Here is a 14,375-nt window from a genome sequence, read left to right on the forward strand (position 1 = left end):
AGATGGTCACTCTGAGCCTGATAACATCCTGCTACACAACACAAGAGCCACAGACTCTGAACAACAACCAACATTAGCTTTCCTGCTAAAGTCTCCTTATTATCTAACTTACAAAAATGAACATAAATCTTGTTCTGCAGCTTAGCTTGTTGAATGAGTCACCAAACAAACATTCAACAGGCGAAAGTGCACCGCTAACATCAGTTAGCAGGCTAGTTAGCTAAGTAGCTGCTCAGCTGCAGCATATTAAACAGCATGTAAATGTACCTGCAAATGTTACTTCAGACCCGTTACATGCATGCAACACACTGTTTGTCTATGACTTGTAGCTACAGTGCAAATTTGTTTTCTTTGTCTCTCTGAGCACCGCCACTCAGCCTGCCAGCTGCTGTCAATCAAACACAGACACCTACATGCCCCTCTAGCAGCTGAGACAAAAAGAAGCATTTCTGATATTTCCCCAAAGACCCTTTTTCTTCATTTTAATAATAAAGAAATATTAACAATATATTTGAAAACCATGTTGTCACTATTTTTGCTGCAAAAAGGGAAGCCTAAATGTGATTTTAATTAGACTAAAAGCAGCTAGTGCATAGTTGACAACAGTACAATAGTGAACAATTAAACACACACACATACACACACACACAAATACACACACACAGCATATGAAAGCTGCCTTTTCCTGCTCTCTCATCACTTTCACTTCAAGGATGCTGACAGACCAAATTACCAAATCAGCTTTAATTTTTAATGGAACATTCTTGATATTGAGTGACCTTGTTTGATTTGGTTTAGTCTGCCTGCCGGGCAAGATGCATCACTATCATTCAGGGCCTTGATCATTCTGAGTGCCTGGACTGCTTTACCAAATAAATACATGATTCATTATCAGAGCGAGACAACAAGGGAAAAAGCCTGGTTGGTATTTAGATAGTGACTGTGTGTGTGTGAACTTATACACACAGACAGTTACCATTAGTAGTCTCTAAGTAGAACTTAGTTAGTTCTGTGGGATATTTTTTTGTTACTTTGATTTATTACACATTTATTGTAGAATTATTCACTACTAAAGTCAGCAGTATAGGGCATTTTGATTAAATTCTACACAAATATGTATTGCTTCTTCTTGGTCTTTGTTGTCTCTGTTGTCAATGCTGTTTGTGGTCATATATGCAAGTCTGCTTTTTGCTGCTGTAATGGCCAGGCCTGCTTTAAATGGAAGTGAATCACTGGGACTTCACCTGCTTCACCTCCTCTCCTCTCTCTATTCAGCTCCAAAGTGAGCAGAGGTGAGCAGAGGTGACATCACCTGGGTGTTAAAACTGAGAAGCCTCCTGGGAACATGGACAGATGGCTCATAGTCACAGGACAGTTTAAATAGAAATAAAGTTAAAGTGCTCATTTTTTTTGTGAAGACAGCCAACACTAAAATGTTTCAGTGAGTCAACTATGACCCCATAAACACAGGTAAAGTACGATTACAATCAATCACAATTATGCACAAAAATAGCTTTAAGGTGATTTTAATTTGTCATTTACATTGTCTAGCCTGGTTCCAGACGTCTGAGATATTGCCCACATCTCTGATTTGCTCAGTGATTCACACAGGTCTGGTGTTGTGCTCTTTGATTGCTGTTTCCTCCATTTGGAGATACTATTAACCTGTCAGGTGAACATCATTTTCCTACATAGTTAGCTAGTTGTCTGTCAGCACACTGCTGACAAATGCACATGTAGAATCTAGTTTGCTGAGTGCATTGATGTCCCTGCTGCAGTTACATCATCTTGCTACATGTGACACATTTTGACTTCCTGTCAGTAGATACTCAGATTGGCCAAGTCCTCCAAAATAAACAACAGAATATATTGTTTGGAAGTGCCTTCCATATAAGTTTTCTGATCTCTGATCAGCCTTTTCTGTTTTCTTCAAAACCTACTTGGTTAATGTTGGGGAACCTTTGTTGGCTTGTTTCAAAGAGGAACTACTAAATTAAACTAAAACTATGGTTTATTACAACAAGCAGTACTTACCGCGGTTACTGCTGAGATCTCGAAACATGACAACAAACATGAGCATTTAGACAATTGTACACCCAAGGGTAGGCAAACTTATTTGGAGGAGAAAACAAAGGCAAACTCTAAAATTATCACTCAAACTGTCTGCTGTAAACATCCACCACAGTTTTACAGCCTGGCTTCCTGGATCAGCTTTGACCTACTGTACTTACTGTTCTTGTGCATGTACACAGTTTATCATGTGCAATGAGGGAAAATTAGCAACATTACAGGTGCACTCGGTTTCAGTTTTAGCTACTTTGGCAAAATTGTCAGCTCATTTACGACCTGTTTGATTGCCTGAACACAACTGTTACCACATTGAACCTATTTTTAGCTATGTCTCCAGTTCCAGAGATCTCAGCAATTAGTTTGTTGAATACAATATTATCATAACCAATAAAACCAATGGAGAGCAACAAACATAAAAGCCAAGTTGTAATTAACTGTAGTGTTTAGGGATATATTTAAATGAAACAACCCATCCATCATCCCTGACTTCCTCCCTATGAAGTTTTGTGGCTGTATAAAAACATCATGTTATTGTACCTCCACCTTTGTTTCTGAGAGACAACAGTCATAATTCATACGGCTGCCAGAGGTCTTTGTCGGTTAAACGTGTTTCTCGTTGGGCATTTGAAAAAATTACTGATGCTGTGGTTTTTCTTGGGAAGACAGTCTCTGTAAACAGGTCTTGTTAGTCAGCTACAAGGACACTTGATAATAAGATATTGTCAACTCCTGACCAAAAAAGCTACAGCGTCAGTTATTTGTTCAAACTCTTAATCTGATTACAATTTCCTGATGTGGTCATATGAACAATGACTGTCCCCTGTCAAAAACATTGGTGATTGTAACGTGATGTTGTTATTGTACTGCAAAACTTAAGTTTGTATCCTGTCTCCTTGCCACCATCAATATACTTTTAACCATGACCATAATCTTTCCCTGACTTTAACCAAGTACTTTTAGTTGTGTAAACCCAACCAAACATTAACCATCGAGGGGGAAGATCAGATAACAATCGTATGAGTTCATTTGGAAGGAAATGACAAACAACCTATTTTGTCATTTTGATATGAGAAGTTGTTTTTTTTTAACAAACTCCTTTCCAGATGCTTGAGATTTACAGTTAGAAAGGCAGTAGACTGTGGTAATACCAAATGTGTTAATACAAAGGCTGAACAAGATATCTCTAAATCAATAGCAAAACAGCTATGTTTCAGCATGCATGTGGACGATGAGGCAGAACCCCATGTGAAAATGTTGGGGATGTACCACTACAATGTACAAGAATAAGCTCACTTGGCAGTAACCAATCAAACCATCATGACTCAACAAATCTAACAGCACGTTCACGGTCAGTGCAGCAGCAGAAATTAAACCAGCGACAGATCACAGATTTCATGCCAACATTTGTCTCAGGGTAGTTCTTTTTTTTGCCTTTGACCAACAGAAATCTGATCCTTTGATGTTACCAAAAGCCAAAAGTAATAAACAATGTAGAACAATGGGGAGTTTTTTTGTTGCAGTATGAGCTGATTCATGTAATTACAGTAACCAAGAACAGAACAAGATGACACACATTAGCTCATTACACAATATGTCCCAGAGTCAAGGTTTCCAAGAAATTCACAGTGTTGCTGGATGAGCATGTCTGTGTTTTGTTAAGCAAGCGACGACATGATACCAAGTCAGCGCACATACCATCTCATAACTCTATATCAGTGTTCTTGCACTGAAGAAATCATTGCCAATCTGCATGATTAAGACGGAATGCACTGATAGATTAGTGCAAAACAGGAAGCCTGTGTGCTTTATTATTAGATTTGATTATTATTCTTGATACATTGCCATGGTTCTGAATGCCACAAAGAGGATCTACAAACACACAGAATGTCAGTTTACAGCCGGTGTCTATACACTCCATGGTCTGTGAAAAAACTGTTTTCCTTATAGTAACCATGTGTGATATTGTGAAAGATATTAACTAATGTTACATTGTTAGGGATTTATGTGTGTGCAGATAGAAAAACATGGGCCCTAGGATAGAGCCTTGTGGAATACCACAAGAAAGTAGGCTTTCTCAAAGCAATGAAAAACACAGTATTTGTCTGGTTAAAGCTGCACTAATCAACTAATCAACATTTTTCTATAAACAATGGATCAAATCATCAAATGTAATGTGAACAGGGTCACTCCTAGTACAGGGTTTCCGCCAGTGTATTGTAAAGCATTTTTAAGATGTTTTTTTAACTAAAACGTGTTATACCAGTACCATAGCTCCTTAGAGGGATAGCTCAGTGCGTAGGTTGTGTGTGAAGCGAGTGTGCGATTGAGAAAGAGAGGGAAAGAGAGGGAAAGAGAGAGAGAGAGAGAGAGAAAGAGAGTGCGACGGTGAGTGATCTTTAAACCCACAGTGCAGAAGTTTTGTCTCCCCCTTCTGGCAGTGAATTAATTACATAAACACTGTCAATGTCATCGCTGCAGACCCCTGACGCATTTTACATGAGCCAGTCCCCAGTTGGGGCGCACTGAGGACAGTCCGCCCTGGTTGACAGTCTCAAATTCAGTCATTGCTCTCTGCAAAACTCTGATGTACTGTGAAATACAGAGAGATTTATCTGGCAGTGATAGGCTTAATCAGCATTGTGTGAACTACTTTGGCAAGGGCTTGGATGCAACGGAAGTTAATTTATATTTAAAAGTACCGCACTCAAGCTTTAAAGACAGGGACAACAGCTAACTAAGTTAACAATGTTTTCTGACGCTGTTAAAGATTTGTTTTTATCAGCACACATTTCCTTATTTTTTTAATTCAGTTGAAGAGCACAAGCATGCTTATTTTAAATCTTAAAGTCAAACTTTTAAAATAAATATGTGTGGCTTTTATGTAGTTCTTATTTAAAAAAATATAGTATTAGGTGTGGGACAAACTGTGATACACTCAGTGACCAGGAAAATAGAACCCTGGTACAATGTAATGCAACCCAAACAACCAGATGCAACCAGAACAGTCCTGCAATAAAACATATGTTCAATTTTTGTTGAGCCTGTGTCAGAGAAGAGCTGACCAAACTCTGTGGTCACATTTGAGGCCATAGTTGGTAATGGCATTTTTATTTCCTCATTGCTATTTTCTCATGAACTACTCTGCTTACTTGAATGGCAAAGGAATCTGGCACATGTGTATCATGGTTGTCTATGACTGTGCATTCTGAGGAAGATTAACATACAGTGGGCATTATCAAAGCGGTGAAAATACATTATTTGATTGGTTAAAGTTCTGAACAGGCAAATGAGCTAAAACTCCACTATACAGATACAATACCCATGATTAGTGTTGCTACGTCAGAGCTATAAGGTAATCTGAAACATCCTCCAGCCTACACAGATTGGAATTGAAAACGTGATTTGAAAAATATTCTAATTTGAAGGGATTTTAATAACATTACATAATTAACAAGATGTGAAAGTGAAAGGTATAGTTGGAGACAATTGTTTCACTGGTTATAATGATAACTGTAGAGGGAAGATTTATTGATATGCTCTGTATGCTGGTGTTACACCATCTTCTGTTACCCAATTAGTATTTCCCCTTCCCTTAACCTGACCTCAACCTTAAAATCAGGTTACAGAATAATCTGACCTAATCAAAATATGGCATTGGTACTATCTATGCTCAACCAAAGAGGGTTTTGTCAAAGAAGACACACAGCTCAGTATGACTTTGGTGTTTGAAAAAATAGAAAGTGGAATAAATATCTGATTCTATTTATGTAAAAACAAGATCAATTTGTGATTGTGCTTGGTACAAGCTTATCATGTTTCAAATGACCTCTGTGTAGACTGGAGTTGCAATGATTAGTCAATTAGTTTGATAATTTATTAATTATTTAAATAATTTTTCATGCAAATTGAGCTCAAGGAAATTGTGAAAGGCATTTTTCACAGTTTTCTGTTGGTTTATGGCCACACCATTTCTCAATTAAATCAGGAAAAATAATGGGCAGAATAATCGCCCATAATGAAACTAATTGTTATTGCAACACAATTTAATTTGAAATATTGGTCAGAAAATCACAATTAGATCATTGTTCAGCCCTGAGAATAACATATATGTGTGCTGTCTGAAGGAAGAATATGAGACACAATATGTTTCAAAATGACACATTTCTTTGAAGCATGACTGTGACCAGTCATAGGTTTTCAGGTCACAGACGTGGTAACTACAAAAAACTAACTGAATCCAGATCTTTAAGGTAGTTTCAGTTTTACACCTGCACCCTCCCTCGCCTTGTAAGGCAGTGCTGCAGCCCAAAACCATCACACTTTGCATTACAGCCAATGCATTTTAAATACAAAATTACCTTGCTGAGTACTCCATAATATTGCCTTTATATTAATATTAATAGCACAGAGAGCCTTGTTCAGTCACTGACTCTGTGAAATGAATCTGGCCACTGCAGCACTGTGACACAGTAACCTTCAGAAATGCCAGTGGCTCCCTTTAAGGCACAACCATTATTAATCAGTTGATAAAGATTGAGAGCAGCCAAACACTAGCACATTTCTAATTGGCTACAGACTTGCATGCTGCACAGCAAAACACAGTATATCCCTTTAACAAATAACATAGTCAAATACTGATCTTCAAATGTGATTGTGTAAGTTATTCCTCTAATAAAGAATGGTGTGACCTTTGAGTGTCAGTCTCTTGATGTTGGTGTTATTTTTTTCATGAGTTCAGTACAATGACACTTGCATGCAATGATATCTTGAAACAAGAGAAAGTAATTTGGTGGTGTGCTATTATCTCACTTTTGTTTGGCAGAGCACTTATTCCATTTGAAAGCAGATGACTAAACGTGTCAGCTCATATTCTGTCTTAACCTCAAAACACATTTCCAAGCTCTAACCTGCCTACTTCACCTGTCACTTTGTGTTTCCTGCACTCCCTCAACCCAAACACAAAAACACACAGCCCCATAGATATTCATCATGCATACCATACAGCCAAAAAATAAAGAGGGCGTCAGATTTATAGTTACGTGTAATTTCTTCACTCACTGAACTGTGCCAGTAAAACATGAACAGACACAATCAGCAAAATCAGTGTGGAAAAAAAAAGATATGTTTCATTTACCTCAACTGATATCAAAACTAAAATGATAAAATAATACCAAGAAATGACTGTATTGATTTTTAGTGTGTACTTAATGGGACCACACATGGAGGCCTCGTTCACATCAGTTTGTTGTGTAGTCACACTGGTTTAGATTAAATGGAAATATGCAGCTTATTTTATCAGCTTGTTGTGTCACAACAGTTAGAAAGCGGAACAGATTGCTCCATGTGATATGAATCACAAAATCTCTAATATGTGAGTCAGTTTCCCCTCAAAGCAGTTTGGCAAAAACCACAGTCTACACAACACTTTTCAACAAGCTTCAAGGCCTTTTTATCAAAACAAGAAGGACTTTTAATTCTCCACCAGAGTTACATACTGTAGCTGGCAGTATAGAGAAGGCTTTGAAACAACTTTCTGTTTGATACAATTCACAGAAAATAGAGTTCAACGGTTAAGTTAACAAGGAAAATGTGACATTTTCTCATTTCTTCACGTTTTTGGAACATTTTACACTAGGTTGGTGGGTAGCTATAATTTTTTAGGTGGGTGGGGTTCTGCTGAGATGATTTGGACTCTCAATATGTAAAAGAATCCTGACTATGCTCTACTTAGCTTAAAGATGCATTAACTAAATGAATGTCCTGCAATCATTTTTCTTTTCAATTGTTAATTCTTAAATCTCTCTTTGGCAACAGAACATGAATGTTGGGAGCAGAAGATGACTCAAAGAGACCCACCTACTCACTTTCAAATGTTAGAATGTGTCACAAACAACTTGCACAATATTTTATATACGGGCTATAAAAAAGACAAAACTTAGTTCAAATGTCTGACATAAAAGATGTGTTAGTAGTAGTAATATTAGGTTCATAAACAGACAAAACTCAGTTCAAAATTCTGATATTTCAGGACTTTGTATATTAGGATAATATACAATAAGTGGTCCAGACCAGTTCAAAATTCTCACATTTTAAGGCAATGTTTACCAGCTAAACTAAAAAGGGGCCCACGGAATACTTGTGTAGAACTTCACCCAAGATTAACTTCTTATGAATTTAGTCTTTCCTATATTTGGTATGTAGAATATAAATAGTTTCCGTAAGATGGGGTTGTTCACCATCTTCGGTGTTTCTGGTAAAAATGCGTCATAAAAGTAAATATTTCACTCAAATCAGCTCTGCCTGGTGGACTTAATGTGTGGCAGATTTAGAGGCTTTACTACCTCATAGACGTCTCATGGCAGTGTGTGTATATTTTCACAAAGGCAAAGTGAAATTGCAGTTTAAAACACTGGCTTTGCTTGCGGTGCCTTGATAAAATAGCTTCCAGCAAATGTCGACTAATGTTATTTAAAAGATCCTTATTGATCCAACAAGTTAAGAGACAGTCTTAACATAATATAGGAAAGAGAAAGTTGTGGGTTTAATCACCTCGCCGTGACTGGCACTCCGCCCCTGCGGGGTGTCCTCTGGTAGAAAATAAAGTTTGGAGCTGGACAGGAGTTGGAGTTTGGTCCTCTCCTCCCAGAGCAGCTGCAGTTCGGCGATGCAGAGCGGCTCTCCCGGCTGACAGCGCACCAAGAAGAAGTCTCCCAACGACAGAAGCCTCCGTTTACCGTCAAGGTTAAACCGAAAAGCCTTGTAGAATGTATATGGTCCGTGCAAACCGCAAGGTGAACCTACCCACTGCGGAAAAAACAGTCACACAGTGTTATTTTAGAAGGACTGAGAGCAAGATCAACACCAACGGTTCAAAAAGCATAACGCCTGATATAGTTTGTTCAGTCCCAATAAACTTTCACTTCATGAGCATCATCAGAAATTATTCAGGAATTTCCCTATAACGACAATGCACTATATACATACAACCCGCCTGTAAAGCCCAATGACCGGTCGTAATAAATTATTAAAAAGTCATGATAAAATGAGCCTACCGCCAGTGAATCGGGCTCCATCTCGTCTCTGCAAACTGATTAAACTTACAACATATTTCTCCAAACTTGTGGGCTTGAAGGGTTAGCACGGCCGTCCTGGAAGGCTGCGTAATGAGAGCAGAGAGGAAACAGCCCGTCGTCAATATGAAGAGGAAACAGCTCTCACACACCGCCGCTAAAATGTACAAAAATGACGCCCAATATTTTCCCCTGCCGTTCCGTTTACACTGACTCATTTTATTTGAGGATTTTCAGCCGGTGAAATCATTTTAAAATGCCGAAAACGTCGCAGTGCGCCCCGCCACCCTCAGCTCCTTATATAATGTCAACCCTTAAAAATATAAAAAAGTAGTACGATCGCAGCATACCGTCATGCAGGAGGTGAAGTGACTTTTTCTACGAATATTGTAAGAGTTTAAATATTTTATTGTTAACAAGTTAGGGCTTAACTTCACCCTTTGTGTTATTATCACTCTATGGATTTGCTAGGACCTGTAGCGAGGACGTGTGTGTGTGTGTGTATGTGTGTGTGTGTGTGTGTATGTGTGTGTGTGTGTGTATGTGTGTGTGTGTGTGTGTGTGAGAGAGAGAGAGAGAGAGAGAGAGAGAGAGACACCTAGGTGCAGCAGGTAATAGAAACACCGGAAATTCGCGGTAGTTTTCAGAAATAAATTTCTAGTAATCATGTGTTGCTTGAGAATGGAAAACATGTAAACAAACAAACACAGAAATAAAGATCAACAGTACAGAAGGACAAACTGTCTGTCAATAAAGTTTGTACATTGCCTGTGTGATATGTGATGTGGGTGTTATGGGAAGTTGTGGTACACTGTTAACTTGAACTGAAATACAGAAGTAATCGTCATGCTTGCTCTACACCAGTCAGAAGTAGAGAAGTACATTTTTATAAACAAAACTACATTTTTCAGATGAAACACAACAGACTCAACAGAGAGCAGACGCTTTCAGTCCACCATAAAGGTACAAAGTGGCTTCTACCAGTTCAGCCTGAAGTAAAGCTGCAGTTGCTCTGGTATCACACCGATTAAGGTGTGTGGTTTCTACAGAAACTAGACTCTGTTTGGCTGTTCTGGAAGTATTTTTAACAATTCTGTATTGTATTTAATTACACCCTCAGTGTTACTCAACGTAGAAACACAGGTCTCCTGGATAAAAGGTTTGATATACTGAAGGTTTATGTACGGACCATCAACTTTAATCATTTTAATTTAATGTCAACCTTGTTGGATGCAATGTTGCAGCAAGATTTCAGAGCACTCACAGTACTTTCTGACATCTACCCTGGCTTCAGGCCTATTGGATCCTACACTGAACACATAAATTCTTAAAAATTGCCTCACAAATATAATGTTTAGTTTTTAAAAAGATTCAGGTATTCCCTAAAACAGCTGGTCACTGCAGTTTTTATCAAATATTACTGAAATTTGAGGAAATAGTGCATTTGTTGGGGGCTATTTTTAGTGGTGAATGAATCCACATTTGGTGTTTGAGTGAGTATTGAGTGGCAGCAGGACGGTGTGTGTGGGATTGCTTCAAAATAAGCTACAGTGTGTGTGTTCCTGGTAATGAAGGCACATGTCACCCAGTGTGACAGTGTGGCTCATTGATGTGTTTTTAATAGTTTTTGGAGCTTTACAGCACAAAGGAATAAGATACAGTACCAGTAAAAGGTTTGGACACACTTTCCCATTCACTTGAATGAGGAAGTGTGTCCAGACTTTTGACGTAATGTATATGAGGCTTTGATACACACACAATACTTGTTAGTAGATCAATTCATTGTTGGTTTGGCTCTGTACATAAGATTTAATGACAATAAGAAAAATGTAAAATATCACAAGACTGATCCTTTATAGTTTCCCACATGTAATGTCACCTGACTATTGAAGAAGTTCTGAAACCTTTTACTCAAGTAAAAGTAGCAATTCCACAATTAAAATGCTCTATTACAAGTAAAGTTCTGGCATTCATACTACATTCATTTACTTAAGTAATAGTCCAGTTACAGTAACAGTAGTATTGTCAGCAAAATGTACCTAAAGTCTCAGAGTAAAAGTACTCATTATGCAAACTGTCCCCATTTAGAGTTACTGTATATTTATCATAAATATGTTATTGGATTATTAATACTGATTTATTGACATGTAAATGTAAGCAGCAGCTGCTGTCAACGCGCAGCTGACTATAACAATGTTATTTCATCGTTATGTTATAAAGATGATCATGTATTTTATGTATGGAATATTGATCTGAAAAGTACTTAGTAATAGATGTAGTGGAGTAAAAAGTACAAAGTAGCATAACAAGGAAATACTAAAGTAAGGTACAAGTACCTCAAATTGTACTGAAGTGCAGTACTCGAGTAAATGAAGCTTAGCGAAAGTTCAGTCAGGAAGACTATCTTTTGCATGCTCAGGTCTGTAGTTTTATTTCTCAAACCATCTGTCATTCCCATCCCTCACGCATGCTGTCATTCCCCTGGGTGTCAATTAGAACGTCAGCTGTCACATCAGCTGGTCACATCTAAGCGATACCATGGTAACCGCTGTCATTGTCATATTGCATTACGTTTTTTTCCCTCTCTGCCTTTCATGGTGCCATTTTGTGCGCCCCACCACTTCCCCATCACTGCCCAGTCTTTGCAGATTCATCAGTGCATCACTTCATCAACCCCATCAGCCTTATCAGTCTCAGCAGAAGTCATCAGCCGCCACCACCAGTGTCTGGACTCCAACGGGGGATTTATCTTGCTGCCTCTCAGGATTGATGTCCCTCGTTTCCAAATCTCCCTGCAGAGCCTAAGCGCCAAAGACTTTTGACAACCCTTAATCATCAATATCATCTGTATAATAAACAATAATTTTTGCTTCATTCACTTGTCCCTCCTGATTGAAAGTACTCATTTACTTTTCAGCACTGCACACCTGCCTTATGCCTCAGCTGATAATGGCCTGACGAAAATGAGCGTCAGATGAGAAACTTGCTCATTTTATGAGTGTGGATTAGAGGTTAACAAACGTGAACTGCAACGTTCATGACAGATATGAACTTCTCTCCTTTCATTTCCTGTCATCTTTAATAAAAACATAAGAATGCCTTCTCTTGCCTAGAGCAACAACATCTAAGATGTGTTCTGTGACATTGACCTATAGGAGCACAGAGCACTCTTCAGTGCACAGCTGTAAACATGGACAACTGAAAGATGTTTGATTTCATTTCAGTGAACATGTAACCATTTGACTCTCAGCTTCAGGTCAGGAGCTTTATATCAAATGAAGCCCACCTGTGGGTGTGACGTCACCCTCTCACCACACACACTCACCCTCTTTCTACTGATGTGAAAATAAAAAGACAGAGCCCACCTTCACCGCCCGGTGACCATGATGGTGTCAGCTTCACTTTCATTCATAAAACACTGAGTATATGTAAACATTAATGTTGATACTGTCAGGTGGAGCAGTGAAGTCACTGTACGGCATATAGGTTGTGTAATATGCATGGTATGAGTGGTCAGAATCCCACATGTGGTCTGCTATGTCTCTCAGCCAAGTCACTGCAAGAATTTATGACTCAAGGATCACCTGATTTGACACAAAAGACAAAAATATCATGCAGTCTGATCCCAGCATCAGTTTGTCTGCTACACTCAATGTACAGAGCTCATATTCTTTTTGATTTCGGCAGCACAAGCTAGTATGTTGATAAAGTCTGACCTTTGTCACTGTTTTTTTTTTTCATGACATTATTTTCCTATACCTTACTCTACACCCCATTCATATATCCACACAGCCAGGATAAGCATTATGGCACACAAAAAAGCACTGACAGGCAGTTAGCTCATATATTGCAGTCACTACAGTGTGATGTTATGTAGTGAGGGATGAATGATTAATACAGAGAGCCATACAATCTCTCAGTCATTATGTAAGCAACATTAATAATGCCTGAGAGGATGAGGAATAAATCTAATTTAAGACAGGGGGTAATGAAGTGTACCTCTGCATGGAAGAAATAAACAGTTTAAATGGAGCCTGTGACTCATGCTTGTGGCAAAATGGGTGAAACATGCAAAATTCTGTGTTTTCTTTCGGCAGGGGTGGAAGTTGGGATCTGTGGTGGTAATTCTGCAGTGAAAACTGGGTTTTGGATTACATGGTAACGTAGGAATGTGCTGGGAGTCAGGAGAGGCAGGCAGACATGCACCACCAACAACAACATCTGGACACATCAGACTGGGACTGAGGATGGGTGTGCCTGTGTATGCACCCATAGGGAGAGATTATGGTTATAATATGTTACTACAGTAAGAACACTGCACTGGTTTCTGTGTTATTGTTGTTGTGTTGCTGCAACTGTTAATGAATTAAACATGAGTTGAATGAACATTTCTTATTATGAGGAATAATAAGGTCATTACACTCTACTAATATGATCGTAGTAGGCCTGTATATTAAAGGGTTGCATCACCCAAATTATTATGTTTTGTTTTTTCTGGATGGTCCACAGATTGTAAAACATTTTATGTACACTATTATTTCCAAGTTATCTTCATGAGTTGTAAAAATGTAAAACCAACAAACTTCAGTTAACTCAACCAGAGATAACAGTCACACTGACATTACAGTCATATTTGTTTTCCATCAATATTTTTCCAGTTTGAAGAATCAGCTTTACATTCGTCATAATGAACATACAGCTGTGGCTGCTGCTGCTGCTGGAGCCACCTTATAGCAGAGTCAGTATAAAGACAACATGCAAGGCTGCTCTCACCTCATTCAATTATGGTTAATATGAATGTTTTACATGTTTTTATTATTACAAAAAGAAACATAACAACTTATCTTAAAGGACAAGGCTGGCCATCATCAACAAATCAGATATGCAGAGCCAAACCAACAATGACATGATCTACTTACAAGTATTACATGTGTATCAATGCCTGATATATCTTATTCCTCTCTGTGGTAGACCACTATTGTTGTCCAAAAACTATTAAAAAAAAAGTTTGTACTAAAGTTCACAGTGGTTTCTGCTGGACAAGGAACTACTTTGCCTGAACTGAAAATGTGATCACTTTTATTAGTCTTTGAGCCGTTTCTAAACAAACTAACGTGACAGTTATCTACATGGTGAAGGAACATGTCACCCAGTGCAACAGTGTGGCTCACTGATGTGTTTTTAATCGTTTTTAACAGTGGGTGTCTGTGGCACAGAGGAATAGGATATATCCAG

At 38.4% G+C, this 14,375-nt stretch overlaps 1 protein-coding gene across 2 annotated transcripts in view; it reads right to left on the bottom strand.

The window, feature by feature from the left end:
- Positions 1-9,747, bottom strand: part of LOC137171740 (AT-rich interactive domain-containing protein 5B-like) — a 54,318-nt gene extending 44,571 nt beyond the window's left edge. For both annotated transcript variants that reach the window (XR_010924814.1, XM_067575833.1), the window contains exons 1-2: positions 9,123-9,747; positions 8,620-8,874 (exon numbers count right to left, since the gene is read on the bottom strand). Coding sequence is in view for 1 of the 2 variants with exons in the window: in XM_067575833.1 (XP_067431934.1) it covers positions 8,620-8,874; positions 9,123-9,143 (276 nt within the window). In the remaining variant the exon portion in view is untranslated. The remainder of the gene's footprint in view (positions 1-8,619; positions 8,875-9,122) is intronic.
- Positions 9,748-14,375: the final 4,628 nt, after the last annotated feature.

The sequence above is a fragment of the Thunnus thynnus genome, chromosome 20, assembly GCF_963924715.1.
Source record: "Thunnus thynnus chromosome 20, fThuThy2.1, whole genome shotgun sequence".
Lineage (NCBI taxonomy): Eukaryota > Metazoa > Chordata > Actinopteri > Scombriformes > Scombridae > Thunnus > Thunnus thynnus.